Source organism: Gorilla gorilla, chromosome 12, assembly GCF_029281585.2.
Source record: "Gorilla gorilla gorilla isolate KB3781 chromosome 12, NHGRI_mGorGor1-v2.1_pri, whole genome shotgun sequence".
Taxonomy (NCBI): domain Eukaryota; kingdom Metazoa; phylum Chordata; class Mammalia; order Primates; family Hominidae; genus Gorilla; species Gorilla gorilla.
In genome coordinates, this window is record NC_073236.2 from 55,184,153 (window position 1) to 55,212,001 (window position 27,849).

The 27,849-nt window shown below is 38.1% G+C and overlaps 1 protein-coding gene across 1 annotated transcript in view; it reads right to left on the reverse strand.

Moving 5' to 3' along the window:
- Positions 1–27,849, reverse strand: part of DNAH6 (dynein axonemal heavy chain 6) — a 364,719-nt gene that overhangs the window by 182,309 nt on the left and 154,561 nt on the right. Inside the window, exons 22-31 of the mRNA XM_063695744.1 lie at positions 25,668–25,848; positions 20,529–20,625; positions 17,610–17,829; positions 16,159–16,323; positions 15,963–16,076; positions 13,120–13,245; positions 12,890–13,045; positions 12,447–12,608; positions 2,850–2,987; positions 112–279 (exon numbers count right to left, since the gene is read on the reverse strand). Of these exons, the coding sequence (XP_063551814.1) occupies positions 112–279; positions 2,850–2,987; positions 12,447–12,608; positions 12,890–13,045; positions 13,120–13,245; positions 15,963–16,076; positions 16,159–16,323; positions 17,610–17,829; positions 20,529–20,625; positions 25,668–25,848 (1,527 nt within the window). The remainder of the gene's footprint in view (positions 1–111; positions 280–2,849; positions 2,988–12,446; positions 12,609–12,889; positions 13,046–13,119; positions 13,246–15,962; positions 16,077–16,158; positions 16,324–17,609; positions 17,830–20,528; positions 20,626–25,667; positions 25,849–27,849) is intronic.

A 27,849-nucleotide genomic window follows, 5' to 3' on the forward strand; every position in this document is an offset into this window, starting at 1 on the left:
TGTAACCATTAATAGGGGCATTCATAAAGGAAACTTTCTACCTTGATAGAATCGAATGGTAAATAAAAGAAATAAGTTTACATTTCTGCTGCTTTATAATGTGATGCTCACCTCTGCAATCAAGGCATAATTTGGAACCATCATCGCAAATGGTCTAAACAGGGCTTTCAAATTATCTGGCAATTCAGTTCTCCCTGCATAGCCAGGATTCATTGTGATGAAGGCTGCACAAGTCATCACCAGCTTTATTTCCCGCCCCTCAAACATGAATCTAGAGAGCTGTTCGAAGATAAAATATAAGTTAACACTCTTCCAGACACTTGTAAAATTTTTCACCTAATTATTACTCGAATACAAGACTCATGTAATGAAGCACTAAAGCAAAGACTACTGAATACCATTGTTGGACAACAGGGAACATTTCTGATTCTGTCCTGTCTACTTCCAATCTCTTCTGGGCTCTGTGTTTCCTAATTTCTGTCTCCCTGCACCTGACTTGCCCAAACTGTCTCTTCCTTCCTAGCCAAGTCCTGAAATCTTCTAGGTCTGAACATTTACTGAGCCTCTTCAATTCAACTTTCTATTTTTTTTTTTTGAGACAGGGTCTTGCTTTATCTCCCAGGTTGGGGTGCAAGTGGCATGATCAGAGCTCACTGCAGCCTTGACATCTCAGGCTCAAGCAATCCTTCCACCTCACACCTCAGCCTGCCAAGTAGCTGGGACCACAGGCACACCCTGCCACGCCCCACTAATTTTAAATTCATCTTAAACTTACTGACCATTAAACCTTCTCCACTCCCACTTTCTGGTATTCCCCAAGAAATTCCAACTTAATCTTAGTCTGAGTTGTTGAGGCCCTACTGTCACTGTTTTTGTCACCACTCCTTCACTTTTACTTAACAGCAAACACTTGTTGAGCACCTGTTGCAGGTGAGGCAATAGGTGAGGCATGGAGGCACACAGCTGAAGGAGCCTCACTCTTGAGATCTCCAGAAACTCCCAGGCTTGCTGTCTGCAATCAACCTGGAAACCATGACCACACAGTGCAACACATACTACAGTGCAAGTGTGTGCAAAGCCCATGGGGGTAGTAGACAACCTGCTTGGGACCTGAAGAAGGAAGAAGGATGTTTCAGGTGGAGGAACAGGGGCAGCCATTCCAGGAAAAGGGAGCAGGAGCAAGAAACAACACTGCATGTTCCGGAAATGACGAGCAATTTACTTTGCTAAAGGGCAAAGTTCCAGAAAGCATAGCTAGGCTGGGCCTGAGCATCAGGAGTCCTGCACACTAAACTAAGGAATTTAGATTTTGTCCCATGTTTGGGGGGAAGCAGAGTGATAGGATCAAAATTGGCAGCAGAGAGGTTGGACAGGCTACAGACAGGGAGACCAGTAAGGAATGATCATTAGGGACATAATGAGAGCCAGAATTCAAGAGGTGTAAGTGGGGAGGAGAGGCATCTAGCAGATAAAATTAACAAGACTTGGTGATGGCTTAGATTCTGGGATTAATAGTGATGGGTCAAATCCAAGGTGAGTTCCACGTTTCTAGTTGGGCCACTAGATGAAGATGCTATCAACAGACATGAGGAATACAGGGAAGACCAGGATAGAGTAAGGTGATGTGCCACAGCCTGGAGGAGAGAATGCATGGTACAACTGGAGACCATTTCTGCTGCTGCTGAATGGTTGCTTGTGCTAGCGAACCTCTCAATTTCTGTGGTTTAGTTTATCTATTCTAAACAGTATATCCCACTCCAACTGTCTCATATGGCACTGGCAGCTTCAGGACGAGGCTGGTTATTTGCAGTTGCTCTCCTGTTTCCTCTGTCCTCATGTAGCTGCTCTCCAGTGGGCAAAGCTTCAATCCTGCCTCTACTCTCTCTGGTCCCTGTCCCCTTACTCCATATACTTTGCTTTCAGTGAATTGCTCAGCCAGATGATAATAACTTACACAATATAGACTATGCTATCTCTGTATTTAAAGATCTTGTGTTTAATATAGGCCTCCCCAGAGTATGCAGGAACAAGAGGGAGTACAGATAAGGGAGCTTAGACTTTAGAGTCTAATAATTTTTGGTGTCTATGAAAATATTTTTTTAACTTTGAATTCTTTTCACCTATTACCTTGGGGGAAATGACATATACTTCACATAGATTTGGTGTAAGATGAAATAAGTGTGAGTACATACCACAGTGACTTACACAATTTAGTAGCTCACTATAGTCCAAGTCATGATTTCTTTTTATTTGTTCTGTAATTCGCTTTTTTGCAGAGGGCGATAATCAAAATATTTAACAACTCTTATCAGGACACCTTCCAATGAGATAGCCTCTGCCTCTGGAGCTAGAGCTGAGTCCAGAGTCCCCCGTGCTGTGCCAGGATGAACCCTTATTGGTGGATCGAGAGGAGGTCTGGGGCTCTTCCGAAAGGGCCAAGGGAGTAGTGGGGGCCCTCACAGGGCTTGGAGCAGTGTTGTTTTGGTTTGTAGAGGCTGAACACCAGTGCTGCCCATTGTGACCAGATCTCCAAAGGTCAACACAGAGTGGTAGAGACTTGGTCCCAACCTTTACTGCCATCAGCTTCTGAATATGAAATCCCTTCTCTAGAGACATGCTAATAAGGGGCTAAAACAAATTTTAAATAACAGGACCACTCAGTATCTTCATCTGGCACCATATTCCTTGGATTTTCTAGTCCAGTGAGCTCTGGAGAGCCAAGGTCCCCTTGGGCTCCCCAGGATTCCTCCCTAACATTTTTAGCATCTCCTTCCTAAAATGTAACATTCTGTGAGTTAATGACAAATTTAAGGATTGCTACCTTGAAAGTCGATTGCCCAGTGCCTTACCTTTGCCGCTTTGGCGTTCCTAATGGTAATGAGTTGCTGCGCAATGACAGACAGAACTTCTATGTCAATTCGATTAAATTCATCAAAGCAGCACCAGGCCCCTGACTGTGCCAAGCCACTGAAGAAGCGCCCCATCATCTGAAATCAAAATAAAGCAGTTCAACTTTGTATTGTGTAGTTCAGCTCCTTCAAAAATTAAATTCTGAGCTGAAATATTAAAGAAAAAAGAGGTGGTATCTGCAAATAAGCAATAGTTTTATGTGAATACTGGTCTATGTCAGAAGTAAACGCTTTTCTACAAGAGGAAATATGTTTTTGAGTCTCTCTAAGTGATTTGAATCTGTTTTATTTTTAAACAAAATGACAATCTGACCAATTTTCCTTCTTGTTTATAACCTCCACTCACCTCTGCAAATACTTGACAGATTCTCAAATAGTTTAACACATGGAACATACAAACTTAAGGACTTTTAAAAAACTTGAAAAATTTTACTAATGGAAGCTTTCATTGTCTTTAGAAGGTATTCTACATGGCAGACACATACAAGGACTACTGAGCAGAAGGCATAGCTGTGCAGATTATAGCAGTGATTCTTAATTTCTTCTACAGCAGAATCCTAATGGTGGAGGAAAATAAGAATGTACCATCTAAAGTGTGGCATTTCTTTTGGGCACTTGAGATATTGGTTAAGCATGTGTATAAATCTTGCATTATACCACATATCTATCTCTTTAGTAATAGAACTAGTGGTTTTAAATTTCAAGGTGGTCAACTGAACACATACTACTTCCCCCCTTCCTCCGATTCCCACAAATCACAGAAAGGCTGATAGATCTGTGTGCATATCTCTGTTCTTTTCTGTGACCACACTTACACCTGTACCTGCTTGATAAAAACATAATGGAAAGGGAAGCCAGCAGGAAGAAGGTTTTGAAAAAAAAAAAGCTGGAATATGGAAAGCATAGGGAAACAGACTGTTCAACTGAGAAGGGAGAATTGCAGCCCCAAAACAGAGGGAGAGGAGTAATGCCCGTCATGAGGTCTCTAAGAAACTCCAAACCCAATATCAACATACACAAGTTGCAATTCATGCAACATGAATACATACATGCAGCAAAGCAGACACAGGCCCTAGAGAAATATTTGGAAATGAGGCAAAGATCCACACTTGGAATGATTGAGTTTATGGGTCCTTCCTCTCTCTGTTCTCCCTTCCTCTCACCCCAAGCAGAGTAAACAGGGCTCTTGAGATTTTAGTGCTGAGATCCCCACCAGGCTAAAATGAAGGACTGCCTCATAAGCAAAGGGGGAGATCTGCCTTGGGGAGATATTAATATTAGGAGAAACTGGGAGACGATATTAGGCTTGGGAGATAAGGAAAGCAGAGACAAGGAGAGAAAGATGGTTCCAGACTTCCACTTCAGTCGCCGAGATTCAAAAATAATAAAAGAAAGTGAAACCCACTGAAATGTACTACTTTAGAAGGAAAACCCTTATTATTTGGCATTCGATGTGGGCTTTCTCACTTACTGGCTGCTCTGTGTGCATACATTCTATGGAGAAGCCTGCTGGCCACACATTCTATACTTCCACAGAGCTCTTGGTAGTTCTTTCATTCAAGGAAGGGGCATTTGGGGGAAACAAGCTGTTTACACTAATTAAATTAGTCCTTCATCTATACTTATGAACCAATAGGTGAAGATTCAAGAAAGAGAAAGAATGAGAAGAATAAACTAACGGGCAACTCTGGAGAAAGTGGAGATAATTTAAGGAACAGAAAGTAATTTTACAAAATTGAAATGGAATCCTCAGAGAGATCTGGGAGGGAAACACATTCCTAAAATAAAACAAGATACTCTAAAAAAAGGGATTAGTCAGAGATAAGAAACAGTCCCTGGAAATTAGTAATAATATAGCCAAGGTAAGAGAAGTTGAATGAATGCATGGAATGATAGCATGGACAGGACTAAAGACTAAGTTGGTGTTCTGTACAACAAAGCTGCAGAATGCTTCCATATTGTACAGGAATGGTCTTCATACTTAGCATACATGTAAGTCCTGGCATACGTGGAGACTTCCCAAGGGATACTTTTGAACAGTTTTAAAGGAAGTAACAAAGAAAATTCCAGATCTTGATCTGTGACACAGACTCTTTGCTAATATTTTTCTCTTTGAGAACATGTCTGTGGTCATGGTGGTTCTTCATTTCCGTTTGCTCTTCAAAAATGACCCTCTTTCTCTGCCACTCCTGGCTCTGCAGTTTGTGCCTGGCTGAGGAGGAGAGTGGGGGTTTTGAAATCCAGCCCTGACACGGCTGGTGACTTGGTGAACGCGTGCCACAGGTGTAGAGGCTCAGCAGATGATACTAGCAGCCTTGCTCTTATCCAAACCAGATCTTACTGCGGTGCATTGCCCCAGGATGCAAAAACCTCCAGGGTGCCAAACAAAGGAGCAGTTCCAAATATTGATCATGAACGCAGGAATGCTTGCAATGAGTGACTGGTTAACAAATACTTTTTCAAGTCAGGTGATCTCCAATTCTTTGTTTTCAACAAAAGTGAAGGACAGGGTCAATGCCTACAGGCCAAAGATAACCAGGACATACCTGTAGTCAGACACAATTGGGTTTACCACTTGTTCCAACAAGGGAGACCACACTCTGTGGGGAACCAAGGTTTCTCTTGGTAAAAGGATATTAGGAGGACTTGTCATAGGATTCGGACTTATGTTAGAAAATTCTGGGGAAGGGTCAGTGAAGAAGGGTTTTGCTCTATTAGTTTTTAAGAGCTACTATAACAAATTGCCATAAACTGAAGGGCTTAAAGCAGCAGAAAATTATTCTCTCACAGTTCTAGAGGCTAGAAGTCTGAAATAAAGGTATCAACAAAGCCATGCTCATTCTGAAGGCTCTTGGGGGTAGGATTCTTTCTTGCCTCTTGGTAGCTTCTAGTAGTTGCCGGCAACCCTTGGGATTCCTTGGCTTCTTGTACTGCATCACTCTGATCTCCACCTCCTGTGTATCTTCACTTGGCTGCCTTCTCTCTGTGTATCTATATCTACATTTTTCTCTTCTTACAAAGGCACTAGTTAGTTATTGGATTAGGGCCTGTAGAATTCCAGTATGGCCTCATTTTAAACATCTGAGTCTTTATAAATGTAAAGGCCCAAATTAGGTAACATTCACAGATATTAGGCATGAGGACTTGAACATATTTTGAGGGGACACAATTCAGTCCACAACACTGTGGATTAGGTGCTGGTAGGAAGCAGGGGCAAGTTTATGATGGATATCATAATACCATTATACAGGAGGCTGAGGCTGTCATTGGTAAAAGTGAAGCAGTTACACAGCTTAGCCTGGAGAGGGGGATATTAGATTATTTTCTGTGGTTTGGACAGCATTCTTGTGTGTTTTCAGACACGACTATGTCATCTCATTCCATAATGGATGCATCGTGACCTGGTCTGTAGTTGGTGGTCTGTGAAATTGTTTGTGTTCAACTGGAGAAGCAAATAGTCTGAGTCAGGTCGGCTCTCAGCGGAGAGCAGTCAGGGGCTATTTTGTTTTGTTTTGTTTTGTTTTTCAGAGATGAATTGTGTAGCAATTAATTGACCATTAGAAATAAGTTTTGGTGTTATTTCTATCATTTTATTTTGTGATGATTTCTACTTTAAAAAAACCTTTTATTTTGAAAAATTTCAAATATACACAAGAGGTGAAAGAAGGTATATGCCACCCAGCTTAAAATTACCAACATTCTGCTATTTTCAAAGTACTCTCCAACATTTTTTGTTGTTATTTTAAAGTAAACCCTAGACATCATATTGTTTCACAATAAACTCTGTAACACATAAGAACCCCAAATTACCCAAATCAATACAGTTACCCACCCAAAGAAAAACCCATTAATTACTTAATATCTTGTTCAATTATCCTCAATGGTACTGATATTATCCTTTTACAATTGGTTTGTTCCGACAAAGATACAAGCAAGGTACAAACATTGCATTTGGTTACTGTGTCTCTTAAATCTCTTTAAATTTATAGCAGTTCCCTGAATCCTCTCTCTTTTATGCAATTTATTTTTGAAGGTCTGTAAGTTATTTTCCCTATATAATTCCCCTGATTCCATATTTAGCTGATTGTATTCTTGTGGTGTTAACATGGTCCTTTATCTCATACACCTGTACTTCTTGAAAACTGGTATTTAAATCTAGAGACTCCATTAGATTCATTAGGTTGAAGTTTAATTTTTTTTTGAACAGGAATAATTCATAGCTTGTATATCATAACAGGAGATATGTATTTTTTGATTGTCAAAGTTGTGATCAATGGATTACTAGCCTGATTCGTCCATTATAAATTTTCCAATTAGTCTTTAGTGGTTTTAGCAATGATGGCCATTGCTAGATATATTATTTTTTGAAGGTTGCAAAATAGTAATTTCTAATGTTATCATCCCTTCTGCATTTATTAGTTGTGATTATTCTATAAAAATTTTTCCTCATCAACTTTTTTATTACCCCAAAAAACAGTCCACAGAAAAGGCAGGATAAATACTTAATTCTTTTTCTTTATCAATTTTTCAAATAAGTTGTTTCCCTGGAAACCTCTAAGGTAATCAATGAGTTTTTTGTTTGACATTTTTTGGTTAATCATTGTCTATTCATGAATTTAAAAATGTTTTCTGTGTTTTGATCCATTCCAGTTATTATTATCATTCTTGCATTGTCCCATCTTTGGTCAATGAGATCCTCTTTAGTAACATTCTGATTATTGATATGGTCACATCAATTTTTGGTATTTTGTTGTGGCTATTTCAGATAGGACAGGATGTTGCAGGCTCATTTTATGCATTTCCTGCCCCAGACCTAGAACCAGCTCTGGTTACTTTCAGTAGGAAAAGGTACTTAAGACCACAGTCTGGGTACTAGAGGTGATCACTATTTTTAGGCTGTCAATGTCCCTTTTTAGAGGACAGAACTAAGAGATAATACCTAACTGAGAGAAGAAATCAGTATCAATAACATATTAAAAACACTATTAATCAATTTAAAAAAGCATAAGCAAGCCAAGAGAACATGGGGAAAAGATGTAAATAGGCATTTCACAGATGAGAAATCCTAGAGTATAAACATTTGAAAAGACATTCAACCTCACTAGTAACCAGGAGAATACAATGGGATACCATTTCATACTCCTCAGACTGACAACAGTTATGGAACCTGACAGCATGGGCAAGGATGTGGAGCATAGGCAGCTCTTATACATTTGCAGGGGGAGTATAAATTACCACAATCACGGAAGAAGCATTTGTCCTTATTGAGTCAATATGATACGTATATGGACCTTGAGACCAACTCCTATATTCCAAGCCAGATAAACCAGGCACCCATTCACCTGGAGGTCTGTGTAATAATGCTTATTGCAGCATTGCTTACAGTAGCAAATACTATATTAGAAACAACCCAAATACCTATCAGAAAGAGAATGGATGAAAAAAATCATAAAAACAGAGCAGTGAAAACGAATTAAAAAAATAGAGCTATGGTATTAGCCTGGATGAATCTCATAGACAAAGTGCTCAGTGGAAAAACCAAAATGTAGAATGTAGCACACAGAATGATACTACGTTTTAAATTTAGGACCACACACACACATATGCACACATGTGAATAATAACCCCCAAATTCAGAATAGAAGTTACCCCTGGTGAAGAGAGACAGAGGATTTCAAGTGCGCTGGTAACATTTTATCTCTTAGCTGGGAGGTGGCTAAGTAGATATTCATTATTTTATTCTTTATATCTTTTTATGTTTCTAAATTTGCATATAATATGTATTTTTTTAAAAAAATGGGAGAGAACATTTGACTTGAATCAAAGGACGTGTTCAAATTCTTTCTCTGACATTTTCTAGTGGTGACTGCTGGCGAGTTACTTCACTGCTTCAAATCTCACTCCCATCTGTGCAATGATGACAACACCTATCACAGAGGAATGCTGGGAAGGTAAATCAGATAATATGCCTTCTGCTGAGTCTAAACACAAAGTCTCAACCCAGTGCTTGAATATTTCATTTGCTTTTTGTAGAAAGGAAGAGCTTCAAAGTAGACCAAATCCTGAGGAAAACTTTAGGGCAAAAGAGTTCCTGGAGAAGCAGGAACTAGGTCTTGGGAAAGGTAGCGCATCTGACCAAGGATCTGTAGTGTAACCTCCTCCTGCCCAAATCTCTCCTCTCTCTTATGAAGTTGTCAGGAACCGGAAAAAGCAGGTAGAGAAAACAGGAAAAGGGGACTGGTCAGAGCCCTGGGGAACATCCACACATGAAGGGACATTTAAGGCAGAAAATAATAGCCCTTGGAGACAATCTTGTTTTGCTTAGAAATCTTACGTTGCAGAAACCGTTAGAGGATACCACTCCTCTTTCTCTGGAAACTGCTTACCACATCTAGCTCTCAACAGCCATCCATGCCTGTATGAATCAGACTATACCCCCTTCTTCTGGCTATTGCTCACGAATCTAGGGGTGATCACTTGAACCCACTTTGCCAATTAGAATCCTACTTTCAAAATTTGAAATGTGACCTTGCTGTTTTCTTGGCAAGGTTCTAGAGAGAAGGCTCTAAAGTTCCCAATGCCAAGGAGTTGGCTGCCCTAGTTCCTACTCAGCCTGAGTCATGCTCACCTCTTCTCTGGATTCCATGAGATATCCCACTATCTCAGTAACCTTTCAATAAGTTTATTTATTTTTATTGTTGCTTAAAATATAAAATAAGTGTGTTTATGTGTTTAGCAATCTAAACAAATACAAGAAAATTAGCAACAAGCAAGAGAAAATATGAGGGTAAGAGAAGTGGAGAACAGAAGTAGGAGGTCCAGAGCAGAGAACAGAGACATAATGATAAGCAAAGAAGCAATAAAATAAGGTCTCACTAGGCTGACAAAAGACATATTTTTCTCATTAAAGAGTTCCCCAAAATGACAAACCAAATGAATAAAGAAAATTATTTCATCTAGACACATCCTGGTAGATTTTCATAATACCAAGGATCAAGAGAAAATCCTATAAGCTGCCACAGATAGAGAGGAAGCAAAATATTATTAAACCTCCAAAATGTATTAAGCCATGATCAGTTTTATCATTAGCAAAATGCACACTAGAATACAATGAAGTGAGGCCTTCAAAGTCAGGTGAGAAAATCATTTTAAACCTATAATTCCACCCTCTACAAATTATCAATCAAGTATGATGACTCAGTAAAGACAGAATATTTATAAACTTGAATGGGAAAAAAATTGCTCAAGGAAGTATTCCAACAAAATTAAAATGAAACATAAGAAAGACGCAAAACTGAAATACAAAGAACAGTGGCAGCTGAATCTACTCTAGAACAGTGGTCCTGAAATCTGAGTGTGCATCAGAATCACCTGGAAGTTTGTTTCAAAAAAGCCTCTTGCTGCTGTGCTCTAGCTCCAAAGTTCTGATTAAGTAGGTCTGAGGTGGGGCTTTATAATTTGCATTTCCAACAAGTTGTCAGGTGATGCTAATGCTGTTGGTTCAGGGTTCACGCTCTCAGAACCACGGTCTAGGGCTTAGCTTCTCAAAGTGGACCAGTATCGATTTGCACCACCTTGGCGGATGTCAGAAATGCATAATTTCAGGCCCCACCCCAGACCTGCAGATCAGAATATGTAGTTTAATAAATATCTCCGGGTGATTCACAGCACACAGAAGTTAGAAAAATAATGGTTCTGGCCGGGCGCGGTGGCTCACGCCTGTAATCCCAGCACTTTGGGAGGCCAAAGCGGGTGGATCACGAGGTCAGGAGTTCAAGACCAGACCAGCCTGGCCAAGATGGTGAAACCCCCATCTCTGCTAAAAATACAAAAATTAGCCAGGTGTGGTGGTGGGCACCTGTAATCCCAGCTATTCAGGAGGCTGAGGCAGGGAACTGCTTGAACCGGGGAGGCAGAGGTTGCAGTGAGCTGAGATTGAGCCACTGCATCCTGGGCAATAGAGCGAGACTCCGTCTCAAAATAAAAAATAAAAAAAGAGAAAAATAATGGTTCTAGAAGAAGTAAAGAAAGTGGAAAGAAAACACAATCCACTAACCCTGAAGCTTAGGATGTTTACTTTGAATGGCAGGGGTTTGTGATGTATGTATTGATCTTTCTCTGTGGGGCCAATTATTCTATTAAATTCCACTATGAACAATCTTTGATATTATAAGCACTGTATAAGGGATTTACATTTTTATGTTCAGCCCCCAGACAAAGCAGTGAAGACATAATTTAGTTATAGAATAAAATACAAATTTTATAAAACTTGACACGGTAAAAGTGAGGTTGAAATAGAAAGTCCAACTTCATTAGACACACAAAGTTGTGTCTAATAAAATCCTCATCTATTTAATGTGTTTGCAGATAGTGTCCAAAGTGGGTACATAAAAATATAGAAACAAATGTATGTTTTTACAGTTTAAATAGCAACCACCAGAAAAAATAAAGCCAAACAAGGATCCCTGCAAATCCATGAGTTTTTTTTTTAGGGGATCTGTGAGGCCAAAGTGTTTTCATAATAATACTAAGGTGTCATATGCCTTTTTCATTCTCACTCTCTCATGAGAGTACAGAGTACAAAAAGATGTGTATATGGTTTCAGTTTTAACATAGCAAATAACCTTTAAGAAACTAACATTTGTCAAGTTTTGGTGTAGTTCAAAGAAGAGTATAAACAATTAACTGAAAAAGTTATTTAAAAAAATTCCTCTTTTCAGAGTCCATATCTATGTGAGGTTAGATTTTCTTCAAATGTTCAACCAAAAAAACATATTATCCCAACAGACTGAATGTAGAAGCAAATCGGAGAATCTGGCTGTCTTCTATTATGCCAAATATTAGCATAATAGCAATATCTTGAAAATATTAGAGATTTTCAAAAATATAAAATAGTGGGACAATGTTTTTTTGTTTGGAAGTTTTGTTTTACAAAAACATGTTTAAGTTAACATATAATGGGCTTACTGTTATTTTTTTAACAAATAAATATATAAAACATATTTTACTTAATTTTTTCTAACATGGTAAATATCAACATATGTAACCCATATGAACAAAAGCTCTTTGGAAGTCTCAATAATTTTTAAGAGTGTAAAGGGGTCCCATGACCAAAAAGTTTGAGAACCACTGTATTGAAAAACCTTACCATGAATTCTCACCTCCCACATATTTCATGTTCAATACACCATTCTCTAAATTGCCAATTTCCTACTCTAAGCTTAGTCCTTGTTCTTCGGTTTCCCTGCTATTCTATCTTGTACCTCATCTCGTTTCTTTCTTCTTACTGACATGTACAGATTTTTATTTTTTTCACCATTTGACAAATCATCCCCTGGCCTCGATTCTTATCCAGACTACCCAGACCACCATGTGTTGACTCTTCTCCCTTGCTCTATTTATTCCACTTTAACCATTATTTACCCCATTTCTTTTCTCTTGCTTGTCATCACTCCATTCTTGCCTTATTTTGTCATGTCATGTTGCAAATAGAGAAAGACACATAAAACACTTAATATTCAGATGCAAGAACTGTACCTTGTAGTCCAAACCATCCGAACAGTTAAAGACCACACACTGGATGGCAAGAGCTTTTGCCAGATCTTTGGTAGTCTCTGTTTTCCCAGTGCCAGCAGGACCAGCTGGTGCACCCCCAAGGTCAAGCTGCAAAGCTCCCATGAGGCAAAGATAGCAGCGATCCTGAAGAAAGCAATACATTATCAATATGAAGGGAACCAACTCTGGCCACAAATTAAGGCATTTCCTCTCCACGGGGGAAGGATTATTATTTTCTATGAAAAATATAGCAATTGAAATACACCAAAAGATCCATGCACATAATTAAATAATGCAAATATTTGCTTTACAAAGATGTATTCATAATAAATTCTTTCAAGAGTTAATGTCATATGAAACTTTTCAAGACTTTTGATTGAAAAGCACTCTTGTGTCAATATTAACCTAAGTGATCAATAACTTACTGTGAGTGGAGTAATAACCAATCTTGGGCATGCACCCAAATATTCATAGCCGTAAGTGTACTGAGAGAGCGCCATTCTAGCCACACAATTATCCAGGTCTATATCCCAGTAATAGCGCAGTTGTCTCTGCCAGTCAAAAGATTCAACTGTCTCCACCTATATGTGATATACATATTAGATACACTAATTTCAGAAAGAAGTATATAATTTTACTTAAATGAAACAGTTACCTTGGATTGAACAAGTTCAGTGACTATATCTCTTGCATGCACATCAATAGTAATCAATGCAGTTAGGATGTTTCTGTGTAATTTAGGAAGACTGCCTCGAACTATTGCAGCTAGGGCATTTAATCTCTACAAATAAAAAAAATTGTCATGGTGAATTTTCCAATATCAGCTTACATATATACATTATCTCTTTCACCATTCAATTTGGAGAGACATTGCTAAAAACCAGCTAATTTTAAGAATCTATAATTTTGTGACCAAACAGGACAATACTTTTATTTAATTCCCATAAGACTTCTGTGAAATATATACTGTCTTTACCCCTATTGTACATTTGAGGAAACTGAAGGTCAGAGAGCATAAGTAACTTGATGGCAGTCACAGAGTTATGAAGCAAAAAATGAGACCTGAGTAGACATTTGCCTCGAGGAAAGCCCACGTTCTTAACCACTATGTGATGATTCTCTAGAGGACAGTGTCCTCCCTAAAAATTAAACGTGGTTGAAGGTGATACTCTTCAGTTTTAGGGGTGGTTTTCCCATTAATACTCAGAAAATCTGAGCATTTTAAGCTAGCCAATGACTGGTTAAATGAAAACATTTTCAGAAAGAGTTAGCTAAATTTTTACTTGATTTTTACCTTAATAATTAAATCTTTTTCAAGGAAGAGCAGCGCCTCTGAGGACCTTGCACCATTGTGCTGAAATGTCACTTGGGCCAACCCTGATGAGGGACCACCTCTACACAGAGGCAAAGGAACTTTTTTTAGGGAGTCATTTCTCTTTTCTGAAGCTATGGAGATGAAGTTTCTTTGAGGAATTTCATGAGAGTGTTTTCTCTTACTTCAATAAAGTTGTTTTATTTGATAAATAAATATTTATTGAAAATTTACATATAAATATATATAAAGTTGTTGTATTTCAATAAAGTTGTTTTATTCAATAAGGTTGTTTTATTTTTCTGTTTTAAGGGTGACTCTTTAAAAATGTAGTATTGCTTGGAAGTAGAATTGAATTTGGAGTTAAAAGAGTCGGGCTAGGTCCTTACAAGATATACCGTTTGTAAATATTTTCCTTTATTCCCCAGATTGCCTTTTCGCTCTGTTGATTGTTTCCTTGCTGTGCAAAAGCTTTTAAGTTTGATGCAATCCCATTGATCTATTTTTCCTTTTGTTGCTTGTGCTTTTGGTGTTATATCCAAGAAATCAATGCCAACGCCAATGTCAAAGCTTTTCCCCTATGCCTTCTTCTAGGGATTTTACAGTTTCAGGTCTTACATTTAAATCCTTAATCCATTTTGAGTTGATTTTTGTGTATGGTGTAAGACAAGGGTCTAATTGCTCCTACAACTTATGAGCAAAAACCAAATAACCCAATTAGAACTTGAGTAAGGGAAGAGAATAGACATTTATCAGAAAAAGACATATAAAGGGCTAACCGGGTATATGAAAAAATGATCAACATCACTAATCATAAGGGAAATGCAAATCAAAAACATAATGAGATGTCACCTCATAACTGTTAGGGTGACTGTTATCAAAAAAACAAAAGATAACCCATGTTGGCAAGGGTGTGGAGAAAAGAGAACCCTGGTATTCTGCCAGTGGGAATATAAACATGGTACAGGCATTATGGAAAACAATATGCTGGCTCCCCAAAAAATTAAAAATGGAACTACCATATGACCCAGTAATCCCATTCTGGTACACATCCAAAAGAAGTGAAGTCAGGATCCGGAGGAGACTATCTGCACTCCTATGTTCATTGCAGCATTATTCACAATAGCCAAAATGTGGAAATAACACAAGTGTCCATCAATGGATGAATGGATAAAGAGAATGTGAGTTGGGCATGATTATCACGCCTGTAATCCAGCACTTTGGGAGGCCAAGGCAGGAGGATTGCTTGAGGGAAGCTTTTGAGACCAGCCTGAGCAATACAGTGAGACCCTGTCTCTACAAAAAATAATAATAATAAAAATAATTAGCTGTGTGCTATGATCGCATCCCTGCACTCCAGCCTGGGCAACAGAGTGAGATCCTGTCTCTTAAAAAAGAAAAAAATAAAAGAAAATATGGTATACACATACAATGAAATATTTATTATTCAGACTTAAAAAAAGGAAATCCCATGACATGTGGTAGCATGAATAAACCTGGAGGATATTAAGCTAAATGAAATGAGTCAGTCATAGAAGGATAATCCTGCATGATCTATTTATATGACGTATCTAAAATAGTTAAATTCATAGAAAAAGAGTGGTGATTATAGGGAGCTAGGGAGAGGAGGAAATGTGGAGTTGCTGTTCAACAAGTATAAAGTTTTAGTGCTATTTAAATACTATTTAGCAAAATAGCATTTCCCAGCTATAGCTAAAAGTTCCTGATGGTATTTAAATTCATTGAATTGTTTATTGTTTTATTGTTAATTGCCTGACAGTTTTACAAAACAACAGAAATAGAATTAGAGCCTAGAAATAGTAATGGCATGAATCTGGAGGTTTTCCTGGACTGAATAAACTTCCCTGAGACGTATCCAGGAACTAGTGAATACAGTTTGTCCTTAAAAGTTGCAAACCATTATAACCCTGGTGTTTTGTTCTGGAATTGTTTTTCCTCCTATTTTCACAAGTATTCACATAAATACTACACAAAAAGTAAGATAGTGTCTCTAAAAAATGTAAAACACAAATAATTTTAGAATTGTAAAGCTTTGTAAGAGCTATTACAAATGTCAGAGCATTAGAATTTCTGAAATAAAGTGAATTTGCATTAACTGTGCTTAAAAAAAAAACCCACCAAGACCATCTTGCAGGACAACAATGTCACTTTGTTACAGATCTCACCTCAAAATTTACTTTTTCAAAATTCTTCAGGGCCTGTATATGATTACTGTGTTCTGTTTCCAGACATTCAGTCAAATCACGGCACCACATAATTTGAGAAACAGTCAGGATAACCTGCAAGAAAACATGTTTCTTAAATATGTGATGCATATCACCAAATAAGAATTCAGGGATATGAAATGTGAGTGTGAGTTACTTGAGAAGGGTGGCCAGCAACCACCCAGTCTGTCCTCAGTTTCCCCTGATAGTCAGCGATGGCAGCTTTGCACAGGCGACGCAGAGATGTGAACATGGCTTCTTCCACTTTACCAAGCCATTCCTCTACATTGCCTCGGGCCTTGAGGCCTTTCCCCAAGCTAACCTAAAAGGTAATCAGAGCATTGATAAAGTGGCTTGTGTGGGACTTGTAAGCTGTATGCCTTCTGTATTTCCATGACAGAATCCTAAGCTACATAAACGCTGAAGCCTGACCACAAATACTGAAACTTCTATTGACATTCCACTATGCATCTATCTCCTTTCACCCCACCTATTGCTTTATTTTACTGCTTCCACTTGGAGTCAACTCCCTGAAAGAGGAGTCTATATGCACTGCATGGATTTCTCCACTTATTTTCACTTTCCTACTTGCTGCTATCTGATTTTTGTCCCTGATCACTTCTATTCTCAAGTTTTCCCACGTCCTCCCAACTGAAAAGTCCAAATGACACTTCAGTTCTTGTATCTATTTTTTTGGACTTCCAATGGCTTGACTGTCATGGCTGTTTTGGCTTCCTTCATCTGCTCTTCTTCTAACTTCTCTTTAAATTTCATGTTTTCCCAAGATTCTATCCTTGGTCTTCCCCCTTCTCTTCTGCACCAGTGATGAGCAAATTCTTTTGCAAGAGGATCAATTCAGAACAAATAAAATGTTTATATGTTCCCATAGATACACCACTGTGTTCTTACTGGACCCAATTCCTTAGCATTTCCCTACACAGTTCCTGTGTGTGAAATGTCTCCCATGCCCACATAGAAGATACTCTCCCTTCCATCATACTTGACTTTGTGTGTGTGTGCATATGTGTGGCTCTCCTCTGTGAAGTCACTTGGTTCCTCACAGTATGCTAATATATTCACTCTCTTGGTGTTCCCCATATGCCAGGGGCTGTGCAGTGCCCTGGAGATGCTGCTGCCAGCAACTAACACTTAAATAGTGCTCACAGGGTACTGCTTTAAGTAATTTACATACACTATCCCCTGAACGGGCTCATCATTCCATTAATCAGATACAATTACTAATCCCCATCTTTTGGCTGAGATTAAGGGATGAGACTTAGTCCAAGTGGCCTGATAGTAGAACCAGTACTCTTAACCAGTCCACTAGCGTGCCTCTTGTGGAGAGTTAAATAAGACATGGTTCTAGTTTTATACACTCTATTTCCGACAACAGAACACATGTTTTTGTTATTGCATTTTCTGTGGTGATTTTCAGTTGTTTGTTTGACTACTTCTCTGTTAGACTTTGAGCTCTTTGAGGGCAAGAATTTTATCTTGGTTATCCTTGAAACTGCTGAGCCAACAGAGTACCTGTATGCTTAGAGAGAGAATAACCCTAGAGGAGTAGCAAAGTTCATCAATAAAGAAATATAAATAAAAGCACCTCACCCTTTCTCCCTCTGGTGACAGCATTGCTAAAATATCATTAGTATAAACCTTTTCTGGTTCTCCATCAATACGAGGAATCTTTCCTTCGGCAGGAGGCATGAGAGCAAATTCGAGCTTTGAAATGGAGTCGAAGCATTTCCTTAAGTGTGGCTGCACGGCCTGTGGATTTCGTGTCTGGGCCAAAATCTCCAGAAGTTCATCATTTGACAAGAAGTAAAACCTGGATTAAAGAACATCCTTAAAATATAACTTGAAATGGAAGTAAAGTCTTAGACAGACATAAAAGATAAATTCCTTAGCCACATCTCTTCCCTGTCCACCAATTTCCTGGACCTCCAATTATACTGGTCATGGGTTTCTGGGGAAGCCACATATCTCTAAACATGATTTCTGTGAAAATTAGTGATGATGCATTTAGGTGTGATGATGCACACCTAGAATTAGCATCTAGTACGTAAAAGATAGATATTGTTCATAAAATTGTAAAAATGCTAGAAACTGATGTGTTCACATATCTGTCTTACCTGGCTTTAAGCCTCCAGAGTGAAGATGTATTATTTGTTTTCCCTAAAATGTAGCCTAGTATGTCACACATACCTGGTATTCAATACATTATTTGCTGAAGAGTTAATGGATGGGTGGTTGCAGGAGAACCTTATTGGGTTGTGTGAATGTGTACTGGGCCATTCTCTTAACCCAAAGGCATTTGCTATTCCCTGCAGTATGTGCTACTGTGAAAACTGGCATAATGTAATTTTGCCAGCACACCATTTCCAACCATGTGAGGCTATACCTATGTAGAAATAAAACATTTATATATATTCCATATTATTACCAGCAAGATAGGTAAAGGAAACTGTAAACTTAAAGAAGATTATTTTGCTATAGATTGGGGTTGGCAAGTTACAGCCCCAGGCCAAATCTGGCCCACCACCTGTTTTTGTAAATAACGTTTCATTGTCACACAGCCATGCAGACATACTGTCTGTGGCTCCCTTTGTGTTCCAATAGTGGACCTGACTACACAGAATGTAAAGCCTACAAAGCCTTGAGTATCTACTATGTGACCTTTTATGAAAAAAAATTGTTAATCCCTACTCTAGATAACCAAAAATATTCTAAATGCCAGACTTCATGTAATATAGTTCTTGTATTATGTTTAATCTCTCCAAATCACTCAAAAGGAATTTGATTTATTATCCCAACTGACTATCCTAGTTCATACTAGAATAGGTTACAGAAATTAACTATTAACATTTAAGACAGTGATTTTCAAACTTTTTTTTTTTTTTTCCAATCAAGGGTCCTTTTTACTGCTGTTCCTATCCCCAACTCTCTCATGTTCTGGAGGACTAAATGTATAAACCAGCATTTAGTGAATGCTCTAGATTGTTGATTGTCAACTTAGCAATATCCCTGCATCAGGGAAAAGCTGGAATGACATTTCTAGAATCTCTTTCCAGTAAGGTTTCAGATTAAATGCTGCCTATGAGATGCTCTTCTATGTGACTGAGAAGGTGGAAGGAAGCAAAGCCATTATTCCCCAACTTGAGCATGGATGACTGAAGCTGGTTGGATTTTATCCTTGGTTTTCAGGTGTCCTCCTGACAATCCCTCCCTTTCTTGTTGCAGGAAGCCGAGACTTTGGTGGCACTTCCCTGAGACCTCTGCCTGTATTTCCAGATTTCCTCAAAGTGGTCCTCAGTTCTTCCCTTCTTCTGCCTCTAGCACCAGTGAAAACTTCTAACTCCCTGCATGAAACTTGCTCTAAACACCTAGAGTGGCTTCTGTGTTTTTGACCAAATCTTTCCCAAGTAATATAACTAGATGTTAAAATTTCAGTTTCAGTTCTGGCTGAAGTTCTAGGACTAGAGTTGTCACATTTCAAAATGAGATGTCAGGTCACCTGGGGCTGACTCATGGGGAGATAGGTGAAGACTCTAGAGTCCTCACTCGCTTGAGGGTATGAAAGTGTTAAAGCTGGAGAGGCTGGACAGCTAGAGATAGGAAGATTTTTTGGTAGAGAGATGTACTAAAGGTGCTCGCTATGCCCACGAGAAAGGGTGGGGTTCACTCTCCTCAAGACTAGGCATCTTGGAGAGCTTAACATGCATCCCCACCAATTAATCTGAAGAAAATTGCTCAGGCAACACCGGTCTCTCTTAACCTTTTACACACATATTTGTGCACATATACACACACACACAGGCATACATATTCATTCAACAATAAAACAGTAAAACAATGGGGTGATCAAGAATCATTTCAATTTGTGGGATCTAAAAATCAAAACAATTGAACTCATGGAGATAGAGAGGAGAAGGATGGTTACCAGAGGCTGGGAAGGGTAGTGGAAGGGTTGGGGATGGGGAGGTGGGGATATTTAATGGGTACAAAAAATAGGAAGAATGAATAAGACTTAGTATTTGATAGTACAACAGGGTGACTATAGTCAATAATAATTTAATTTAATAATCAATAATAATGATAATTTAATAGTAATAATTTAATTGTGCATTTAAAAATAACTAAAAGAGTATAACTGGATTGTTTGTAACACAAAGGATAAATGCTTGAGGGGATGGATACCCCATTTTACATGATGTGATTATTATGCATTACATGCCTATGTCAAAACATGTTATGTACCCCATAACACACCTACAATATACTGACAAAAATTAAAATAAAAAAAATTGTTTCAGCATCTTACTTACCCACTTAACTATTTATTGAATATTGTATTTTATCCTTGAGACTTATACTCCTCAATTACGATAACTAGTTGGATTTTCATTATCGTAGATCTTTTTTGTTTCTCTCTCTAGTTCCTTCATGCTTTGAGGTTATAATTATAACCTCAACTTGATTGACAGTCATAACTACTAAAAAATATCTTAGGTTGCTTTATAAACTTACCTTGGAAAGATAACTCTTTTTGATTCTAAGTATGCCTCTAGGCACTTCTGAATTTGGTCAAGTAATGCATTATTGTTTTGAAAAGTTTCCAGAAGTCCTGTTCATTAAAAAAAAATAGTATTGGTAAAACTGTGTTAAAATCAAATTTTTTTCTGAAAAAATATCACTTTAAAATGTAATCAATTTATGAATCTTCTCCCTAGAAAACTATTTAATAAAACTCTTATAAAAATATGCTTTGAATTATCCAAACCTAAAGTTAAAATGAGTCATGGAATTGTAATGGCAATAGAAAAATTACAATCACATTATCAGCAAAAGCTGACAGTTTGACTCCCTCTTTACCAATCTGGATGTCCAGACAGTAACTGCTGTCTTCAAGAGACTCATCTAACACATAAGGAATCACATAAACTTAAGGTAAAGGGGTGGAAAAAGATATTCCATGCAAATGGACACCAAAAGTGGGCAGGAGTAGCTATTCTTATTTAACACAAAACAAATTTTATAGCAACAACAGTTAAAAAAGACAAAGAAGGATATTATATAATGATAAAAGGACTTTTCCAACAAGAAAATATCACAGTTCTAAATATGTATGCACCTAACACTGGAGCTCCCAAATTTATAAATTTATAAAACAATTACTACCAGACCTTAGAAATGAGATAGACAACAACACAATAATAGTGGGGGACTTCAATACTCCACTGACAGCACTAGACAGGTCATCAAGGCCGAAAGTCAACAAAGAAACAACTTAAACTATACCCTAGAACAAATGGACTCAACAGATATTTACAGAACATTCTATCCAACAAATGAAGAATATACATTCTATTCATCAGCACAGAATATTCTCCAAAATAGACCACATGATAAGACACAAAACAAGTCCCAATAAATTTAAGAAAATCAAAATTATATCAAGTACTCTCTCAGACCACAGTGGAATAAAATTGGAAATCAACTCCAAAAGGAATCCTCAAAACCATACAAATACATAGAAATTAAATAACCCTAAAGACTTATCCAAAAAGCTCCTAGACCTGATCAATGAATTCAGCAAAGTTTCAGGATACAAAATTAATGTACTCAAATCAGTAGCTCTGCTATACACTAACAGTGACCAAGCTGAAAATCAAATCAAGAACTCAACCCCTTTTACAATAGCTGCAAGAAAATACAATAGCTGCAAAAAAAAAAAAAAATACTTAGAAATATACCTAACCAAGGAGGTGAAAGACCTCTACAAAGAAAACTACAAAACACTGCTGAAAGAAATCATACAACACAAACAAATGGAAACACATCCTATGTTCATGAATGGGTAGAATCAATATTGTGAAAATGACCATACTGCCATAAGCAATCTATAAACTCAATGCAATTGTCATAAAAATAACACCATAATTCTTCACAGAGTTAGAAAAATATAATTCTAAATTTCATATGGAACCAAAAAAAGAGCCCACATAGCCAAAGCATGACTAAGCAAAAAGAACAAATCTGGAGGCATCACATTACCTGACTTTAAACTATACTACAAGGCCATAGTCACCAAAACAGCATGGTACTGGTATAAAAATAGGCATATAGACCAATGGAACAGAATAGAGAACCTGGAAATAAAGCAAAATACTTATGGCCAACTGATCTTTGACAAAGCAAACAAAAACATAAAGTGGGAAAAGGATACCCTATTCAACAAATGGTGCTGGGATAACTGGCAAGCCACATGTAGAAGAATGAAACTGGATCCTCATCTCTCACCTAAAAATCAAATCAAGATAGATCAAAGACTTAAATCTAAGACCTGAAACCATAACAATTCTGGAAGATAATATTGGAAAAACACCTCTTGACATTGGCTTACGCAAGAACTTCATGACCAAAACCCAAAGGCAAATGTGACCAAAACTCAAAAGCAAATGCAACAAAAAGAAAGATAAATAGATGGGACTTAAACTAAAAAGCTTCTGCACAGCAAAAGAAACAGCAAGCAGAGTAAACAGACAACTCACAGAGTGGGAGAAAATCTTCAGAATCTGTACATCTGGCAAAGGACTAATAGCCAGAATCTGCAAGGAACTCAAATCAGCAAGAAAAAAACAAACAATCCCTTCAAAAAGTGAGCTAAGGACATGAATAGACAATTCTCAAAAGAAGGTATACAAATGGGCTATAAACATGAAAAATGCTCAACATCACTAATGGTCAGGGAAATGCAAATCAAAACCACAATGCGATACCACCCTACCCCTGCAAGAATGGCTATAATAAAAAAAATAATAGATGTTGGTGTGGATGTGGTGGAAAGGGAACACTTTTCCACTGCTGGTGGGAATGTAAACTAAGACAGCCACTATGGAAAACAGTGTGGAGAATCCTTAAAGAACTAAAAAATTGATCTACCATTTGATCCAGCAATCCCACTACAGGGTATCTACCCAGAAGAAAAGAAGTCATTATATAAAAAAGATTCTTGCACACGCATGTTTATAACAGCACAATTTGCAATTGCAAAAATATGGAACCAGCCCCAATGCACATCAATCAATGAGTGGATAAAGAAAATGTGTGTAGATATACCATGGTATACTACCTCAGTCATAAAACGGAATGAAATAATGGCATTTGCAGCAACCTGAATTGATTTGGAGACCATTATTCCAAGTGAAGTAACTCAGGAATGGAAAACCAAGCATCATATGTTCTCACTCATAAGTGGGAGCTAAGGTATGAGGACACAAAAGTGTAAGAATGATACAATGGACTTAGGCAAGTGGGGGAAAGGATGGGAGGGAGCTGAGGGATAAAAAGATAAAAGACTACGCATTGGGTACAGTGTACAGCGCGGGTGGTGGGTGCACCAAAATCTCAGAAATCACCACTAAAGAACTTATTCATAGAACCATACACCACCTGTTTCCCCCAAACCTATTGAAATAAAAATAAATAAATAAATAAATAAATAAAATGGAATGGCAGTGGTATGGTCTTTTCAATAAAAAGTACTAAGTTAACTGAAAAATAACGAGATAATTTTAAGTAAAAGTAAAATATACTGTTAAGATTTTAAAAGCTTTGGCATTATTTGATAAAGGAATGCTCTATTACATTAAAATGGGGGGAACTGACTAAGAATTTTAACTATTACCTTTAATAATAATATTAAGTATTTACCAAGTATGAACAAGTATATTTAATATGAAACATATTTAGCTGGTGTATCCCACTTTTGGGGGGCTAGAAGTACAAAACCAAAGCCAAGCAGTTGCCTTCTCCTTGACTCTCCAAACCAAGCCGGTCTCTATACCTACTCATTGTCACTTTCTTACTGGTATCTTTTCTGTATCCTCTGCCATCTTTAAATGCCAAAATTGTGGTGATGGGATACTATTTCTTTATCACTAAACTACAGCTCCTTAAGGGATAAGATCCATGTCTTGATTATCTTTGTAGTTTTGGTGCTTATCATAGCAGCTGGTGTCCCCACCTGCCCAAGAATCAAATCCGCAGTCTTGATCATGGTTTCCAAGGCTCTATGTAATCAAGGACCCAGTCTGATGCCCAGTCCCCACCTAAGCACTCTTGCCTCTCTTGCTTCACCTCCTAAGCCCTTCTTCTGCATTCCACTTCAGCTCGCATTGGCTTCCTTGCAAACAATTGGGCATGTGAAGCATGCACTCACCTTGGGAGCCTTGCCTTTGATCTTCCCTCCTCCTTTAACAATGCTCCCTTTGATCACATACATGACTCATTCCCTCATTCCTGCAGGTTTCTGCTCAGAAGCCACTTTATCAAAAAAGCCTTCTGTCACAGACACACACACACACACACACACTCTCTCTCTCTCTCTCACCAATTTACCCTACTTTATTTTTCTTCATAGCTTTATCATCCCCTGAAATGATCTATATAAGTCTCTATTCTTATCTTACATCCTTAGGAGCAGATGTATTTTTGAATCAGATTTTTTTCATTTCAGAAGTTATATTTTATAACAAGTCTAGTAGGGACTGGGACAGCACTCTGTAATCTAACATACTAGTTTTCACAGCACAATGTTTCAACATGACAAGTGAGTGCAGTAGACAGAATAATGGCCCCCCTAGAGATGTTCATGTCCTAATCCCCCAAACCTGTGGATATGTTAGTATACATGGAAAGGAACTTTGCAGGTGTGATTAAGTTAAGGATCATGGATGGAGAGACTGTCCTGGATTGTCTGGTGGACTGATCGATCATACATAGGCCATTATAAGCAGGAGGTGGGAAGGTCAGAGGCTGATAAGGAGATGTGATGACAGAAACAGAGGTCGGTGTCCTGAGGTTACAGGGTGGAAGAAGGCCATGAGCCAAGGAATGTGGGCTGCCTCGAAAAGACCCAAAGAATTTTCAATTCTATTATTCCATGTAACATTTCTTTTCCATTTCTGTCTTATGTCAGAGTTTTTGGGCAAAGAGTGCAGCCCAGCAAACTGCAGGGAAGCTGTCTGAGGATATTTACCAGGATGGGCCATGTGCTGCTGTTTCCTGAACAACAGGCAAGCTTGCCAAGGCTTTTACTTTAAGCATGAAGTTCAACAGCCACATATATGCACCCTGAAAGACTTTGATTCCACATCCACAGAAATGGAACTTATTCAAACACATTTCAACCTAGAGACTAGAAATGTAATAAGTGGTAATATTTTTAACTAGTTTTAATGAATTCATTAAAAATAAGGTGTGGACATTTTTGTGGCTATAAATCTGTGGAGGAGCTTTAACTGAATACATCAACCGAAGGCAAATATTTGTCTCGTTGTCAAAATTCTGAGATGAAAACATTGCTGATACACTGAAGCAACATCCCCCAATCATAAAAACAGCAAAAATAGGCAGATTCTCCTTTTCCGAAACTACAAACTAAGCTGAGAGATAATAATAATTAAAAAAAGTCCAGTGTTCCATTGACATTGCTTAGCAAGTGTGTCAAATGCAAGGATTCCTAGTCATCCATGCTGACTAGAATCAAGGGTTGAATGGACCATATGTTATTAGACTCCCAGAGAAACATTTTAGTCTGGGACTAAAGTCCCAGACTACTAAAAGATTGTAGTCTTTTTGCTTGTTTGGAATTTTGTTTCATACCTGGCTGAGTAGCGGCTCGAAGAGCATTAGGCAGCCGATTCACCTTTCTCATGATTTCTTTCCATGACTTATCCACCTGAAGGAACATCTTGGCCTCTGCAGGCAATTGCCTCTGAATGTCTGGAGCATTGAAAATACTTTCTAGGTAGAGCCAGTTTCTCTGGCAGGTCAGCCACTCTTCCTAGGAGAAAAATATGGACACTGTCAAATTTTAATTCCCCAATTAAAAACATAGGGTTACAGTAAAAATCATGACACAGGGAATCACTGTATCTTTTTCCTTGAGGGTGGTGTTATGACTCCTCACAGGTCCTTTGAAATTAAATTCCTTACAAGGTCCAAGATTCACCTTAGTCTGATTTCATCCCACTGTCTACTGAGCAGAGTTCTAATGGGTCTTCCATATGGTTACCAGAATGGATCCAGAGAAACATGATTAAAATACCCACAGGAGAGATTCAGGGGGCAGCACGATGCCTACGCAAGGAAATCTGAAGGGAAGAGGAAAGTTCAGTGACCATTTTCAAACATACACAAGATTTCCACGAAAAAAAAGTTTGTTTCTTTTATCTCAACCATGTGTTCATTTTTCATTCACCTTTCTTTAAAAAAGAAAATTTTTTTTAAAAACCCTGCTCATGACAGCATATGTAGTAAATATAGAAGACTGGAAGAAGAAAATCATGCATTCCCTCTGCTTTTAGACAATCACTGTTAATAAAATAAATCAGAAATACACAGTCAGAAATTAAATGTCTATAGACCTCACCTTTCCTCCATGCCTCCTGCTATTACTGCATGTGTGTGCCCAAAATCCATGAAAGAGTTCCTCACTTCTCACTCTAGGTTTGGGAGTAAGCCCAAATGTCACAACCACTTCCTGGTTTGTCTCAGGTCTCACACTTTCCAAGCAATTCATTCTCTGGGGGTTCCTCACTAATCAACTCAGGCTTCTTTCAGGGACCCTGTATGAAAACGTCCCCCTTGACTTTGATCTGTAGTCCCTCCCTTCACAGGGCTCAATCATCAGTCCAGAAGGCTGGACAGGACTCAGACAATGTGGTTTGTTGAAGAAGATGAATTTCTGAGAAAGTTCTCTTTGAAACAAAGTTGGCACAGGTTATCTTTTCCCTCTTACTGCCTGTATTATTTCATAGATAACTTATCATATTAGCATGTCTAGAAATGTAAACATAATTAAGTCAAGCTAAATATCTGAAGTCTAAGAAAGAGATTGGATGGGAACAAAATGAGATTAGTGTAAGTGGGTTCTTTGTTTTGCTATGGGACAATCAAAGGTGGAATAAAATCAAAAGGACATGTGCACCACAAGGAAAGATTCCAAGGAGACTTCAAGCAACAATGAGCATTCTTCCAGTAAATATAGTAGTTGTAGCAAGACTCATAAGGTGGCCCCCAAGATGTGGCATTCACATCCCTGTGTAATCCTCTCCCCTTGAGTGTGGGTGCCATCTGTGACTTGCTCCCAGGTGCTATGGGATGTGGCAAAGGTAACAGAATGTACATAATTATGTTTATGTTATATAAGACTGTAATAGTCATCTTGCTAGGATCCTTTTTCTTCCTTGCTAGATTGATGCAGCCAATGGTCATGTTGGGGAAGCCCACACATAAAGAAAAAGCTGTGGGCAACATCTAGGAGCTGAGGATGGCCTCCAGCTGAGTGCCAGCAAGAGATTGAAGCCCTTAGCCCAAGAATTCCAAGAAAATAATTTCTGCCAACAACTGGAGTGAGCTTGGAAGTGGATCATTCCCCAGCTAAACTTCTGATGAGAACCCAGTCTGGCTGACATCTTGATTGCAACCTTGTGAGACCCTGAGCAAGAGGCCTCAGTTAAACCATGCCTGAACTCCTGAGCCACAGAAACTGTGAGATAATAAAGGTATATTGTTTAAGTTTGTAGTATTTGTTTCACAGCAAAATAATAATATGGGCATGCTTTGTTTTATTGTGCTTCATTTATTGCATTTTGCAGATATTGCATTTTTCACAAATTGAAGTTTTGTGGCAACCCTGCATCAAGAAAGTTAATTCATGCCATTTTTCCAACAACATGTGCTCACTTTGTCTCTGGGTCAAAATTATTACAATTACCAATTGTCTTTGGTAATTCTTGCAATATTAAAAATATTATTATTAAACATTATTATTATTATTATA